We start from the raw sequence: 17,819 nt of genomic DNA on the forward strand, positions 1-17,819 counted from the left end.
TAAAAATTGCGAAATGCAAATAAGCTCACATTTCAAAACACTGTTATTAAATTATTCATGATTTGGTACAAATATCGGCTGAAATATAGCACATAGAATAATAGAATTCTCACTTCAATGAAAAAATGCAAAAGTCCATAGTCTCATCAACTGGTGCTTTACATCAATTAAAGTTTTAATTATAATTGAATGGTGAATAAAAAATAAAAGTCATAATAACAGTAAGTAAGTACTGGTTTATATATTTTGTTTTACCTGGGGAAAATTATATGGCGCTGGCAATATTAATTAAAGAAGTCCATTATTTTCTCGTAGTCATCAAACAATTTAAAGTTTATCCTCGTTGTCAAGGCAACATTTCACACTAAAAAAACTAATTTGCTATTTTGTTTTTGTTGCATTTAGTTGTTAGTTACAGGGTGTTAGCAATGGAACTTAAAAAAGAGAAAATTCGATGTATTTTTGACGTGATAACGTCTTATAATTCGATTTAGCCGGCTGCACGCACGAAAAAATGTGTCGTTACCTTGTTCAATCGTCGTTACCTTGCTCATTCGTCGTTACCTTGAATGAACTGCAAGCGAAAGCGCGAAACGAACGACAAAGCAAACAAAGCAAACGAACGGCGACGTTCGACATCTTGCTCTCTCCTACTTAAGTCAGCGTATATATGTATGTATATGCGCAGATGTACATATATAAATTCACATATTTGTACAGTAGGTTCTGTTTTTATGCGGCTTTTTTTATGCGGTTTTGAAATAGTGCGGTGTTTTTTTTAATTAAAAAATGCATGTCGACCTATCGGGAATTGTACATATAAACAAGATTCTAAACCACCTAAGTAAAAACTCATCACAGATTACATCAGAAATGCTAACCCTACAAGTATGGAACCGCCTGCATAACCATCTAGATCAGACGTGTACATTTCCTCAAGTGACGAAAGTGATTTTACGCCAAGTCCTGATTCTATTTCTAACGTAAATTTATTTTTCGATTCTGACGTTTCTTAAATAAAGATATAATTTTCAAAAATACAATATTTTGTTTGCGCGATTTTATTTAATTATTTCAGATTCATGCGGTATATGGAACGTATCTATAGTAATAATATGGGACTAGTGCCTTTTTTATGCGATTTTATTACATTATTTCAGATTTATGCGGTTCTTAGCACTTTTGAAACGTATCTATAGTTTTACTATAGAACTAGTAGCTTTTTTTATGCTGCTTCTTGCGGAACGTATCTACCGCATAAAAACAGAATCTACTGTATTTACATATCCCTTCTTATTGATTATTATTAATTTGATTTACTTGAAGAGTTTAAAATAAAACCAAGTGTATCATCATCATCCTTACCGAATTTATAATTAGTGACGACTAGTTGTTAATAATACCTGTTGTTTTAATGTTATTATTATTAATTTTTTTATTATATTATATATGAAGGAAAAAATGTATGGTAATATTTACCATATACCTTATAAGATATGTTGTATACTAATACATATATGTATATAAACATGCGTATACATATACAATTTCGCGCAATTTTCTAAAAGAACAAATCTATATCAAATATACGAATCTATTCCGTACGTAAGCAAATGTAAGCTAATGTGCTTGAACTGCAAGCGAGAGCGCGGAACGAACGACAAAGAGCACAATCGGCCCCCGCGTTCGGCAACGTTCGACATCTGGCTCTCTCCTACTTGAGTGAGCATATATATGTATATATATGCGCATATGTAGGTATATAAATTCACATACCTGTATTTGCATATGCCTTCTTCCTGTGTGCATGGTAATGAACCATTTCTCTGTTGAGAATAGGACGATGATAGAAAAAGTAGGAAATGAAAGAGAGTGTTTCGAGTGTAAAGTGTCTTGAAAAAGGCAAATTGATGATTTTGCCTCTTAGTGTTGTTGACTTATTGACGTCTGATGCACAATCGAAATTGAACATATCTTTCATGAATTTGATAAATGTTTCGTCATTTTTCACGTTTGTGCAAATGTAACTTGATCAATTCCATTGCGATTTCATTTACCTCCTCCTCTATATCCATACAAAATATCTATCAAACAAATAAAATTAAAATTTTGTTTTGAAAATTGTAACCATTCCATCAATATTTTCTTATGACGTTGTCACGTTAAACTATTGTGAGTAAACCGACTTTACAGACAACCTCTTTTTTTTTTTATAAAGACGAAAGGTGTTTATGGTGTCGATACTTTAAGAGCTAACATACATTTATTTTTCGTTGATACCACTTAGACATTTTTGATGCTAAATTTGTCCCTCCCACGGGCAGACTTGCCGTCGAAAATGCCGCTAAAGTCACAGAAATAATCAAAGTTGTCCGGCATGTTAATAGTCTTAGCATCGTGCAAGAGCCAAAGATCGACCAAAAAACAGTTTTGAACCATTTGCGAAAAAATCTTACGCAAAAATCATGGCTTTCTTTTTCCCAAACTAACTTTTATATGTGAAGTTTTGTGTATTTGTAAAACCGTTCAATCATTTAGCCCCTTCTTAAGCAGCGCATTTTAAAATAGATACTTATCAAATAAACGGTCAACAAGATCCACTAGCAATCACAATAAATATCAAATAATAAAATATTTTATCAAAAAATTTCCGTGACATTTCATTTTGTATGTCCGAATTTCAGAATCATTACTTAGAACGCTAGTTCAAATTTATAATACTAGGTTATTCAATAAGTTTTGCGGTTACATCAAAAAAACACAATTGCATGGTTTGAAATACACTTTATTTTTTATATACAGTATAATCTCCCTGATCATGAATACACTTGTTCCAACGAGATTCCAATTTATGAATTCCATTCCTGAAGTGAGAATCTAGAAGGGCTGCAAACTACGCTTCTACAGCTGTTGTGACCTCGTCATTTGATAAACAACGCTTTCCACGCATGATTTTTTTTGGTCTGGAAACAGATGGAAGTCGCTAGTGGCCAAATATTGTGAACACGGTGAATCCTCCTACAATTAGAACTTTATTTCATGGATTTTAGCCATTGTCAAAATGCTCTTGTGACATAATGCACGGCCCTGGTGAAAAATAATTTAATTCTTTTGCAAACCGGGTTTTTTTTCACGAATTTTTTTCCTTCTACTGCCCCAAAAGATTACAATAATATTTAGAATTTATTTTTTTACCACTTTGCAAGTAAACCACAAACAAGATTCCTCTCGTATCCCAAAAAACTGATGCTAACACCTTCTTGGCCAATTTCTGGACAGGAACTCGTTTCGGAGCCGAAGAACCAGGTTCACGCCACTCTTTAGCCTCTCGTTCTGATTTAGGATCATGCTGAGAGACCCAAGTCTCATCCATACATAGTGTTGAATCGACTGACAAGATCTACTTTATTCTTTCGCAAATGCTCAAAATATTGCTAAAAAAGTAGCAATGCGAACGTGTTTCTGTTCCATTGTTAGCGAACGCGGCACCCACTGTGCACGGAACTTTCTGAAATCCTTCTGCGAAAATATTGCTTACACTGCCCAATGAGACGTCTAGGTTTTCTACTAAATCTCTTTTAATTACTTGGCTATTTTCCAATACGATGTCATGTATTTTTTCTAAATACTATTTCTGGTGTGGTTGCTGATTTTGCGTCCTTGACGTGGATCGTCTTCAAGGCTTGTACGACCACGCTTAAATTCAGACACCTATTTTTTTACTGTATTAATTTTTGGGGAAAAGTGCTTATACACTTTCAAAATTTCTTCATAAATTTCCTTTGCTTATAAACATTCAGAAAATATAAATTCAATCACTGCACGACTCTTAATTTTTTCCATTGTAGAAAAAACTGTGACACGTCGATACTAAATGGTTTGTAAACAAATAACTACATAATTGACAGATTGAAATGAAACTTCACATACGCCCTAATGCCCTCTCTCAACTTCACAACGTCCTCTCTTATCGAACTGTAAAACTTGTTGAACAATCTCGTATTTCCGCGTATTGTATTAAATCAGACGCAATGCTTAAAATAGCTCATACAGCTGGATGAGCTTTACGACGACATAGACATAGCGCAGCGAATAAAGATCCAGCGGCTACGCTGGCTGGGTCATGTTGTCCGAATGGATACAAACGCTCCGGCTTTGAAAGTATTCGATGTGGTACCAGCTGGTGGTAGCAGAGGAAGAGGAAAGATCAACTGGAGAAGGACTTGGCTTCACTTGGTGTGTCCAATTGGCGCCGGTTAGCACGAGAAAGAAACGACTGGCGCGCTTTGTTAATCTCGGCCAAAATCGCGTAAGCGGTTATAGCGCCAATTAAGAAGAAGAAGAATGCTTAAAATAATTAATTCAATATTTGTGTAACACAAAACGAGGCTTACCTTACTAATATTTCGTCGAATGGTCTTTGTTGACGTGTGCTGCTGACCGCCCACGAGGCATTTGCCTACACTTCTCGATGAGAACGGCCTTTCACGTTTTTCTCACAGTCCTCCGAGCTCTTTGATTCTGATTTGTGGGATTTTCTTTACCTATGACTTCTCTGAAATCTATCCGATACGCTACTGATTTGGACACCTCCGTGCTTTACTCTCCTGGTGATATGTTTTGGTTTAAGAAAATCATGACTTGATATTCGAACAATTTGTCCATGTCCTTTGGAACTAAATAACATAATTTCAGTTTCATCTGACTATAAAATGTTTCACCATTTCTGATCTGGCCAAGAAACCGACGGATAGACGCAGTGGAAACGAACTACAAAGCAAAAGCTGAAGATCGACCGCAATGCTTTAAGTGATGATGATAGCATGTCTTGGCTGCGGAAATACTAACTTTATCGGGTTCGTTCCACAAAGTTTAGTTGCAATGACGTTTATTCTAATTATCTATGAGCCCTTATCAATAGACATCGTCAATTTAGCTCATCTTTAGTCTTTATGGAGTCTTTCTGGTGAGCCAGCGGCAGTACTTTTCTAAGCTCTGACCTTGAAATATCCTTTTTGCGACCTCATTTCCCTTTTGGCATCCATTTCTTAACACTAGCAATAATTTTCGCTTAACAGGCGAGCAACTTTTGAATAAATTTGCCCAGTGATCCACTTCTCGAAACAAAATTCTTCTTATGTTTCGAGGAAAATAGGCTGTTATACAAAAAACGTATACGGAACCAAAATACTACAAAAAACTTCTTATTGTATCGAGAAAATTAATATGCTAGGAACGCACAGCTCATTTGACTCCTCATTCTTTACAAGAAAATTTTATAATTTTTTATTTGCTTAAATCATGAAATTACGTATGCAGACATGTAATCTCAACAAGTTATATTAAGGGGACAGATAGCTGTAAAATTTCGAAAAAAAAAAAATTTTTTTTTCATAAAATGTTAATATAATCCTTCAAGAATATGTCAAAAAAATTGTAGAACGTAAATTTAAGTATTTCTTATTTTATAGATCGTCAACCGTGACGACTCTATTCTTTGCGTTCGAGCGCTGGGAGAGGTATAGTTATGTTGCCGACTTTAGACACGTTTTTCTCAAAACTATATTTTTCGAATAGACGACGATAACTGGAATTTTGCACACATCTTTTTTATGATATTACTTTCTATGTGTATTAAGTTATCGAAAATTTTTCGAAAAAATAATTTTTAGAAGCAAAAATAATAAGAAAATGTTGTGCATATATTATTTTAATGTGTAGATAAACTGTATGCCAATTTTGAAAAAAATATATTGACTTCTTCATTTTAAATAATTTTAATGAAAATAAGGGAAAATATGGCTGTTTACAGGTATCTGTCCCCTTAAACGAAACCGAATAGTATCCTTAACGTTCATATCAAATACTCATTGTGTTAGTTTTCGCATGAGTAAACCATTGATACTAAAATAACTGTCGACTATACCGTGAGTATAAATATAATTCTCACTATATATGAAAGAGATTCACACACGAAAAAACACAATTTTATTGTGAAGTGAGGGCGTAGCTACAATTACCACCTCATTGGAGAACACCCATGCCACAGCAAGCATTACAACTGAGTAATATTATAAAAACAAGTGCAATTAATATTGCCATATATAAACGAGTATATGTGAGTATGTGTGCATATGGATATATGTATATACCAGTATATGGCGTAGTATAGCCGAACAGGCTCAGGAAAATGAAAAGAATGTTGGTCAAAGTGACGAAAGGCAGGCACTAATACATATAAATATGAACTAACACTATCTCAATGAGTAATGGAAACAAATTATCAAGCATTGTGTTAAATGACGTGATGTCGTCAGTCAGAAAATAAAAGAAGTGAGAGCAACGAAAGCAATAACAAAAATAAGAGCACCACCAAATCGGCTATTTTTGTCGTTACAACGACAATCAGAGAATTTGAGTATTCATTACAGACAAACGCTTTGTTAAATAAACCATAGCACAGGGACTTGTTAACCAGTTTAGAAAATTTATTTGTTCATATTTATTTTTAATAATTTTTAAGAGGATATAGATCATTCTGCTACCTACATATAAATCCAAGTTTCACGTTAGGTTAGGCTAAATGATTGAGCGAAGAGAGTCGCCTCTTGGACGAACACTAAATTTCGTCCCTTCTGATACCCTTGCAAAGGAAAAAGGAAGAGAAAGAACAGGTCAGAGAGGATATGAGGTGAGACAGAGGATGACAGTGGAACGACGAGCGAATTATGGTCGCACGAGGGTTAGGTTAGTTAGGGCTAGGTTGAAGCGATTGCCCATTGTGGGACACGCTCAGGCTCGTGTGTGTACAAAACCAGTGTGTACTTTTGTAAGATCCTTAATTCCGACAGAGATGAGATCTTACAATTCATTAAAGGATTGTCTACCCAAAATGGCGAGCCTAGGTCTGGATAGAGCAGGAAAGTGACACTGAACGTGTGGGATCATATCTTCCTCTTCCTCGTCATTCTCTGGGCGTGCCTACTGATTAGACAATGCCCCGTTATAACTGAAATCAGTGTGTTAAGACTGTACTTATCTCGTTTTAGTAAACGTTCCGTTCATTTAGCATTGAGAGTCGGCCACAGCTGCCGGGCCATTCTGCAGGTGATTTCATTACGTCATCTTTCATTCGCTACTCTTAGAACTTCTTAAAGGATAAGTAGTTTACATCTTTGCAAGGGCATATTTGTATCATCGTCTATGTACTCATCAGTCACTAGTTAATCGGCTTTGTAGTTCCCCACAATGTCGCAATGGCCAGGAGCCCGTGTTATCATTAGGTGAAATGACTCAGCCATCTCGTTTAGAGATACGCGGCATTTCATGGCTACCTCGGAGGTTGTCGACTGCTTTGTGAGAGGTTTTATCGTCACCTGTCTCTCAGTGAAAATGTAGATATGATCCCCAGGTATGGCATCATACCATAACAGTGCCAGGGCTTTCATGGCAGGCTTTCAGCCTGAAAGACACTACAGTAGTCGGGAAGCCGAAAATTGAAGGAGAGCACCAGATGCTCGTAATATATACATCTGCCTAGCATGTATTCGAGCTTTGCTTTTACGAGGGTTACTTTTTAGTTAGGCATTCCCCGACTAGTTTCGAGCACAACATCATCGGGCCGGTTGGCTGTGACCGTGAATATTTATTGTACATTTGGGGCAGTTATTACAAACTTTGTTATTATAACTTAAAAAATGATGTAACAATTATTTGTACATGTCACTAATATTAAACTTCAATCTATTGGCTGAAAATGCATTCAGTCGCTGGTGAATGTTTCGCTATCAAATGTGCTTACACTAATCTTCAGTGATTCGTTACCGTATTGCAGAGCTAACTGATGCAGTGTTTTGTAGTCAGAGTTCATGCAATCACTCCTACTTAATTGTCATGAAATGAAGTCACTCAAATAATTCTAAAAATCTTCTTCTGTATAATTTTTGCTTAGGAACGTAGAATCTAAGTGGACTATGCTAATATGGACTGGTGTATATAAAATATTAATACTTAGAGTCTCTTCAGTTCTACGTGTGAGGTGATTTTCTATTTTCGAAGATTTCAGTTTATGAAATCCATTCCATTCGAAAGCACTTAGATTTGAATCTCCGCGCATGAACATCAAATAATAGAAAATGTTTTTTCTAATAGCGTTCGCCCCTCGACAAACAATGGCAGACCTTAGATTGTAAAGTATTTCTGCCCTGACAAAGCTCCTCATAAAAGGAATCTGCCGTTCGGAGTGGGCTTAAAACTGAAGGCGCCTCCATTTGTGGAACAACATCAAGACGAACACAAAAATGATGTAAGTGTCCATTATATATACTATATATATAATATAAGTGAATGAAATGAAGAAAACTATTTGAACAGATGAGCAGGTTGCGATTTTCCGGTTTGAACTTTGCAGCTTCATCGCCATCTGTTATTTCAGAGATGAAGGTAGATGTAAAATTAGGTAGTAAGCCAAAGAAATTGAAATTTTTGTCCGTCGCTATTTTAGAGGGGAACACTGGTTATGAACATTTTTTTTCTTGCTCACTCCTCTCGGGAGTCACAAGTCATTTGTCTTGCGTAGGTTACGTTAATCTACTTGATTTCTCACAGGGAAGGTGATTAGCCAGCCGATATCAGTCCTAAACTTAGGAACAACGCCTCCTTACTGCTTGGAGCGCCATCTGTGTTTTACATTTTTCTGCCAGGAGGATCGCGCAGATGGTTGAGGACTTCGCTAAAGTTGATGTGTCTGCGCTATTACCGTGCGAGAGTGAGGATAGAGGGGATAAGTTTAGGTTTGAGGAGTGAGTTTGAAAATGTTTTTGGGATGGAAAGTTATTAGAAAAAGAGAAAGTAGGTAAATTTGGAAAACTGTGCGGACCGTGCTTCACGTGGGATTCGACCCCACAACCTCTGGGATGGCAGGCTAGTAGACTACGCTAGACTACCGGGGTCGCTATGAACATACCATCTATTATATTAGCTTCCATGGAAGGCGTAATGTTTTGCATCCCTTAATGGATATATGCTTATATCACGCTTTGTTTATTCGCTGCTATGAACAGAATTTTTTTTTTAAAGGGGGAAAATAGTTTAAAAGAAAAGTAGAATTTAATAATTTAATGTTCATCATACGCCCTACCCGACCAATATACATTTTTTCTACTCATTCAATAAAAATTTTCAGAACATACAAAACTTATTCCATTAAAAAACAGATCGTATTGTAAGTTTGAAATACACCCTTATCTTGCAGAACCATTAAACTTTTTCCGTTAGTTAATATTTTTTGATTTCCTCACTTCAAATTCTGCCGTCTTCCTGTAAGTTGCCGCGTTTTGTTGGAACCAAATGTCATTGTTTAGCTATGGAAACAAAAATTCAGTCAGAATGGCTCGATAGTGCTCACCATTCGCCGTAACTGCAGCTCCTTCCTCACTTCAAAAGCAATAAGGAGCGGCAATGTCGTTAGCTTGTAAACCGCACGAAACAGTCAATTTTAATAGATTTAATGTGATAATTGCAAATTGTATTTTCCCCATTCATGGCAATTTTGCTTATGGGCAAACTTCATTTCTAAACACAGCAAAAATGTTAATCTTTGGATAGTTGCACCATAGCTCAATGAGCAAAAATGCGACGAAAACTATGGTCATTTGGCTTCAATTCTTGCAACAGCTGTATTTTATCAGCCAATACAATTACGTAAGGTTTTCCACGTCGTCGAAGGACAAAAGCCAATAAGTTGAGAATGACCACAAATCGACATTTCGGCGTCTTCTTCAACACTTTGCCCTACAGCAGAATTCTCTCCGGTGCGCACATTTCTGCGTCTTGTTAATGGTTTTGAATCGTGAAGAAAAAACTTAGTGCGCAAACGATTAATAACTGTAACAGAACGCTGCTGAGCTGCAAAGTGTTTTGTGATAAGTCCGAACAGAAAACTGTCAAACTTTCTTCTAAAACTTCGAGGGAAAGACATTCGGTTGATGGTCGGTATTATTACAGGACACAACCCATGGGATCAGCTGGTGGTCATATTGCAATCATTGAGGATCCAATGAGCCTGGCGTGCTTGGAGGAGGCGGATAGCAATGAGCAGGATACCCTTTGCTAGAGCAAGACTACGATTTTTGAGTTACGATGTCGTGAGAATGAGTAATATTCGTTCTCTAAAACTGGAGGATATTTCCAGATTTACCAATGAATCTAGAAAATTCTCACAGGACTAACTACCTCTATCTCTATCTCTATTCTTTCCTATCTCTTTCTCTGATACTTTTCTCCTTCCTTCCTTGACTATCTACCCTCTTTCCAGGGCTCTAAATACAATGGACTTCTTAGCCTGACCATTTTAGAAGCCACCAAATCTCTTGGTGTTTCTTGGCTCGACCAATTCAAATTTCAATTTCAATAACTGCATGAATTGCTTGGCCAGTAGACCGATTATGTTGAGCGTAAAATGCATGAGGTCATCAATGTACTACGCGATCAGATTTTGTTTTTTTGTCAAAGCAAAGTTCCTCAATTTGGAAGCATAGTTCTGGCGTTAAACGATTCATGCCATTCCCAGCTGTCAAGCCATAGTTATCGCTATCAATAAGTCTCATGCAGCTAAAAACAAACACGTGATATATAATATGTTAACTAGCAAATGTGATAAAATATAAATAAACTTTAACTTTACATAAAACAATGGCATTCTTCATATATATTGAATATTGAAATAATTTTGCTACTCACACCATAAAAATATATTCTCACAAATAAAATATGAAGAGCAGTTAATAAAAATCAGTATATCAGCAACTACTAAAGAGTTCGTTTCAACTCAACGTCAAGATATTTGCAATGGGTTGTGCATACCTATAAATATGTATATGTTGCATACCTATTTCAATGTGTCAGTCATCAGCATTTCCTAGCATTCATTGCCTTCACATCGCGCCATTTTAGTTTGATTTATTTCCTAGTTTTTCTGAGCTGTTTATTCAAGTCAAAGTTGTGTTTCCATTCATTTGTCGCCAACTTCATTTGGTATACATTCATCGCTCTATGATGTCATTGCACAATTTACTGTATTTCCCTTTATTGTGCTGCTACATTTTTGTGTTTGTAATTTGTTATTGTTGATTTGTTTCTTTGTTGTCCTTATGCCATGCAAAGCCATTATTTTGGTTTACTACTTTATTATTCGTGCTCCGGCTGGAGTTCGTCAAATGCTTTTACATCACCGTTTTTTATTTTTTTATTTGGTAAATCAACTCATGTATGCATGTACACAAGTCCTTCGAGACTACATACATATGTATATTAAAAAAATTCATATACCAAGAATTTATTACTACATAAAAGTTCTTCAACTCTTCAATTCCAGGAAATTGCGTTGTTCAGCGTCCACATCAATCAGATCAGTTAATACGCGAAGGATCCAGCAAGAGGGTGGGTGGAAATATATTTCTACAATAATCAGTTGTATGTTTCAAATTGTCATTATTCGTGCTTTTTTGTTACAAAATGTGACTATAATTTGAAGTAATCAAAGAACGAATGATGATTACTTGTCCCTAAAGGAAAAAATCAGAAATTGTAAAATCCTTTTTTTTTTAATTATTTTGATATAATCCCTTCTCGTACAAATGCAAATTGTAAAAAAAAAATTAATTAAACCCACTTCTTAATGAACTGAACTATATTTTTTCAAAACTTTTTAACTTCATTCCTTCATTATTTTTATCAAATTTATTTCTCATTTCGTCACAGATCTACTCTTTAGATGACGCAGAATGCAGTGAACTGTGCAGTTGTGGTGAATCACTAACACTAACCTGCCATGCGCTCTGCGTGCCCTTTGCGCCCTGCCGCACCGCATTGGCCTTCTACAGTCATGCATCGCCCGCTTATCAGGCATTCCGTGGACGCTGCCTCTGCTATTCGGGTCGCTTTATTTGCATGAAGCCACCCTTGGGCGAATATACGTTGCCAGGTAAGTTGACTAAGATTATTGATTTGATGAACTTGATTTTCGTCTTCGTGTTTTGAGATTTAATACATTTTCCCGTATGATGGATCTGAGTAGTCTTAACTAGATAATGGTATACTAGTTTTTAATTTTTATGTAATAATGGCGTTACTTTACTTATAAGTCACCACACAGTAAATAATGAAATCCATGCTGAAGACGGCTATTGTTTCATTAGCAGATCTCCAAGATATCTACTTTTAATCCCTTCCCACTTCACAAAAGGAAGGAAGATTTATATCACCCAATTTACCTTAGTTTCGCGCATGACCACAAAACTTTTTTGCACCAATTTTGAACCTATTTTAAGATATGTAACTCGATTCCAAGAAATATGTGAATAAGAATTAAGAATCTTAATTCGGTTTCTAAGTTCACTGAGAGCTCAATACTAAATAATAATAAGGTGGAAAGTGGCAATCATTCTGAATTGCTGTCGTTGAATCTGAGCTTACGGTTATTTGACTACTTCAATGTCTTACAAGCTGAGCTATTGTAGCTCTAAAGGAGGTTGCATTGCAGGTCAGAAACTCGTCTGCTGCAGCACAACCGATCACTATATACAAACTCTGCTGGTTCAGCCTTAAATCTCGGTAGTGCGGGGGTACTTTATTCAAAGGGTCAATGTAGAGCTATCCCAAAAGAGCTGGCTTAGTAGAGCACCACGAGCATTGCCTGGTATTCTGAACAGGGCATTCTGGACATTCCTAGGAAGTGCATTGCGAACGAACCGGCAAGGAAATAAATTGATCTTAAATCTGTAAATTTTGCCCAGTTTGTGAGCATTCTTTATCCTCAGTCAAGGTCAGTCTATATCGCACAGACAACCAGTAGATGAATCACGCGGTTTAATTGCGCGGTAACTAGACGATTCTGCTCTAGAAGGAGTACACCCAGAACTAAGTCCCTCATAAATCTTTACCAACGTTCCATTAGTATGGCGGTTGGTATCGTTGCCGAACATTATCTAATATAAATACATGGGAAGAATTTGGTGTTTCGTTTTCGGAGAGAGTGGAGGACGCCAGTCCCAGGACGCGACATCACTGTCTGAACTCTATCTCAACCTTGGAATCAGCAAGCAACTACAATATTTCATCTTTAATCAGAGATAAAAGATCGTTTCACCTCATAGGGAGTTAGAGGGGAGCTTGCATCTGAAATAACAGCTAGTGGTATCATACTTGGCCTCCAGACCTCTCATTCTCAAGGAGAGTGGCAATCAATGCAACTCATCTTAACCTATCTTTGGCGTGAGTTTCGTTGTATGAAGGATTGGAAGTCAACGGGAGAACCAAAGGCATTGCAAAATGTATGAAACAGTATCCAAGGGCTATACTATAAAACTATTAAGATAATAAAAGGAATCTTAGTGTAAGTCAAGGTGAAAAAGGCAGTCAAAACATGCTCGGAAGGTATCATAGTGACAACTAGAATCTGATCTTAGGAATTGGGAACATTATATTGGTAAATTGGGAATTCTATTGAAGTTTTATTAGTTGCTTGACCGTCTTGCACCAACTTCTTTGCAGAGTTTTAGTGATTTGCATGCTTTTCCGATTGTTAATATTTCTACCTGGAACACGCTGCCATAGTCAAGAAGTCGAGTTGATTTAGATAAGCTGAGCGGCTCCGAATAGACACCAACTCAAACACCACCGTTCATCTTAGAACCGTCAGTGTATATTTCAATATCGTATCTTCCAAACACCTTCCCTTTGCCTCATTCGGCTTTTATATGTAAGTCGAATGGTAATAGATGAGTTAGTACATTGAGTGCTTCTGTAGGGCGACTGATGCTAAGTGCTCCTGTAGTTAATAGGGGTGGGATTATTTTCGAATAATATTCGAATAAACATTATTCGAATAAAACGAATAATACTATTCGTTTCAAATAATTCGAATAGTTCATTATTCGAATACCTTACTATTCGAATACCTCACTATTCGAATAGTTTACTATTACATTACTGTACATAGTTTACTATTCGAATACCTCACTATTCGAATACCTCACTATTCGAATACCTTACTATTCGAATACCTCACTATATATTCATTTACATGAGGGAGAAAATGCTTTTAAAAATATAAAAATTACATTGGCCCTTCTCATGGTGCATGCACTTGTACATAAACCGATTAGTAGTCCGCTAATCTAAATAAATATTTACCAAAAAATATTCGAATAGTGAAGTATTCAAATAGTGATGTATTCGAATAGTAAGGTATTCGAATAGTAAGGTATTCGAATAGTGAGGTATTCGAATAGCATTATTCGAATAAACGAATAAAAAATTCGAATAAATATTATTCGAATTACGAATACCTCTCGAATAAAGATTTTATTATTCGAATAATTTTTATTCGAATAGTCCCACCCCTAGTAGTTAAGATACACGCTGTAGGGCGGCCGCCGTAGCCGAATGGGTTGGTGCGTGATGACCATTCGGAATTCATAGAGAGAACGTAGGTTCGAATCTCGGTGAAACCAAAATTAATATACAAAAAAAAAAAAAAAAAAAAAAAAAAAAAAACAATTTTCTAATAGCGGTCGCCCCTCGGCAGGCAATGGCAAACCGCCGAGTGTATTTCTGCCATGAAAAAGCTCCTCATAAAAACATCCCTCCATTTGTGGAACAACATCAAGCCGCACACCACAAATAGGAGGATAGGAGGAGGAGCTCGGCCAAACACCCAAAAAGGGTGTACGCGCCAATTATATATATTAAATATATATGTTTTTTGTGCCTTATTCAGCTTGGTTTAGTTATATTTTTTTTCTATTGTGGGCCACCAGACTAGTGCCACATATGTATGTTAGTATTGACCTTACAATGGCAGTGTAGGACCAATTGGATAGTTTTGGTTGGAGCCCCCATTTTTGACTCAACATTCTCTAACACGTGCTATATTCGCTTTCCAGGAGTACATACTGATTTATTAAATAGACAGGATAGCTCACACGGGGCGCAAACTAGACATTTTGCATTACCTTTAATTAGCCAGAACCACATTTTTTTATTTAAAATTTTGGATATTTAAAATTTCTTGGCTCGTATTCTTTTTATTTTGATTTGATTATTTATTTATTTCTCTTTTTTGACTCTTGCTGCGAAGTCTTCACTTGAAATAAAGTGATGTTACGGATTAACTTTTACTGCTGTGTAGAGAGAATTACACTTAATAGTTAGAGACATGAGTTCCGCAATAATCTTGTGCATCATTAGTTGTGTCTGAAACATGTTGCTCGCAACATTTTAAAATTTCCTATGATATAAGAAAAAATCACCATTTTAAGGATATCTTTCGCAAATCTTAATAAGTATTTGTATGTAAGCAGGTATTAGTAACGATATACCGATCGCCTATCATCAGATACAAGCGCTTGTACTATTCTCTGCTCGGTTTTAAGCGGTAGTTCGTCGTGGTCAGTCGCTCAGCCGTTGTCGAAAAAGAAGTATTAGAGTTCAGCAGTTATTCGCCGTCGTGATAGGACACCGTGGTGCGTTTCTAATGCAATATAATTTTCAATACTTTGTTACCAAGCACTTATGAACTTTCTACCTTTAATTAATATTTTAAATTAATTTTAGCACCGTAGGCCTAAGTAGCTAGTGTGCTCTATCAATTAGTGTTATATTTCATATTGCTCTAATAAATAATAATAATAATAAATTAATTTTCCTTACTTTTCTTCAAATAAACATTGTAACATGTGTATGTGTTCAAAAATTTCAAGTGTACGACTTTATTATTGCTACGCACATTGTTGCAGAAAACCTATATACTCTTTAAAGCTTTGCCCAAAAACTCCGGATATCTTAATTATTTGAGTTTTCTCATTTCCTCTTTTCAGGCGGCGTCTTTCTTCTACTTGGCTACAGCTCAGCCGACGAGGCGCTTCTGCGCCCACATACCAATCTCGGCGTGCAGGATGCCGTGAGAGCATTGCAGCAGTACGTTACTACACACATAGACAACCAGGTATGGAAGCATATGAATATAAAAGTAATCAATGCAAATTTGTATTCCACGGTATTTAGTATGAAATGGGAAAGTATAAATTTTATTTTTAAAGTATTCTTGCACAAGAGGTGCTTATATAAACTAAGAAAAAGTTTTGAAAGTTTAAAATAGATAGTTGCTTTTACTTTGTTTAATATTTTAATTTGTGAAATATTATTAATGGAGGACAAGTGTATATGTTTTTATTTTATACTATACATACATACATTTTTATCTTTCTAAATTACACAAGCCTAGTACAAATTTTACTTGAGGTAAAGGTTTTTGGACTTACTAAGTTCAAATTTACATTCAAACTAACCGTCAAGTTAGTTCCTATCTGTGGCGTGCGTTTTGATGTTGTTCGACAAGTGAAGGAACTTACAGTTTTAAGCCGAATCCGGATGGCAGATGGTTTTTTTATCAGAAGCTTTTTTTATGGCAAAAATACACTTGGAGGTTTTTTGTCATTGCTTGCCGAAGCGCGACTGCTAGCAAAACAAAAAACATTTTCTATCATTTGAAACCAGACACTACCGAATGGTACGCACGCACCAACTGATTCGGCTACGGCAGCCGAACCCATTTCCACCATACAAATTTTTATTTGTCTGTGGCGTTTAAGTATTCCAAACTTATGAAGGCCAGTAAAATTTTGGGCTGCTTTAAGGGGTTAAGGGTAGTCAGAGGCTCGAAAAAATGGTGATTAAAAAAAAAATTATTTTCTAGTCAATAGCTTAATTTACAAAAATAAAAACATAGCATTAACACATCATTTTTCGACTTGACTATAGCAAAAAAAATTAAGAATTGTAAAAATTATCTCCCGTTTCTCCAGAAGTCCCTTGCCGTGATCATTACAAGTCCTTGGATATTCATCTAGAATCAATCGGACATGAGAAATTAGTTTTATTAATAGTTAATCTTGTGCCTGATCGAATCTTTTTTCCAAATTAGCAATAAGGCGGCTTCGGGAAATATTTTTCGGAATTTCGAGAAAAAAACCGTCAATTAATTGTTAAAAAAAAGCCATGAAATTTTTATGTTTTTCAAATGCAGTGCAAATTTTCTTATAAAATTTTATTGAAAGTTACAGTGATCACCAGTTCAAAAAACATAGTTTTAAGAAAAACGCATTTAAAGTTTCGCTATTAATTTATGTAGAGTTACACGAATTATTTAATTACTTACACTGTGTCGTCTATTCCTGGGCTATATAATAGTTATGCAGCCGTCATAGCAGCTTCCGAAATACCGATTTGCTGTTGCCTACGTAGCATTCTACCTTCTCGAGTGTTATGTTAGCGCGCTTATCTGCCACTTTCATACGTCGGTTGCTTGCAGCTGCTGCTAGCTGCTTGCTCTTGAACGCTCCGGAGCGCCCGAACACCCTTTGTTAATTGTTGAATAACTCGAAAAGTATTTGTCGGATTCACTTCAAATTTTCGCACAATATTTTTAAGATATTCTACTGTAAAAAAATGCAAAAACTAAAAATCCAATTTTTTTTTAATTCTGGCTACCCCTAACCCCTTAAGGATAAATATATACATAGGTTTCGCTATTGCATGCTTTGGAGATATTGTAAATATTTTTTTTTTGCTCTTATTCTACTGTTGCTCCATTGCATGATGTGTAAAACTTTGCAATTTGTGCAATATGCTCTCATGTTTATAGTCATACAATGTGGCACAAAATTAATCACCCTAAGAAAGGTTTATAATTTATGCAAATGGCATCGCACGCCAATCATATTTGGCATTTGTGAACTAAACAAGTGCAGTATGCAAGC

The 17,819-nt window shown here is 36.0% G+C and overlaps 1 protein-coding gene across 1 annotated transcript in view; it reads left to right on the forward strand.

Annotated features, from left to right (window-relative positions):
* LOC129237016 (uncharacterized) overlaps window positions 1–17,819 on the forward strand; it is a 189,443-nt gene that overhangs the window by 170,582 nt on the left and 1,042 nt on the right. The window contains exons 15-17 of the mRNA XM_054871379.1: window positions 11,375–11,439; window positions 11,761–11,983; window positions 15,879–16,006. Of these exons, the coding sequence (XP_054727354.1) occupies window positions 11,375–11,439; window positions 11,761–11,983; window positions 15,879–16,006 (416 nt within the window). The remainder of the gene's footprint in view (window positions 1–11,374; window positions 11,440–11,760; window positions 11,984–15,878; window positions 16,007–17,819) is intronic.

Source organism: Anastrepha obliqua, chromosome 1 (genome assembly GCF_027943255.1).
Source record: "Anastrepha obliqua isolate idAnaObli1 chromosome 1, idAnaObli1_1.0, whole genome shotgun sequence".
NCBI classification, from domain to species: domain Eukaryota; kingdom Metazoa; phylum Arthropoda; class Insecta; order Diptera; family Tephritidae; genus Anastrepha; species Anastrepha obliqua.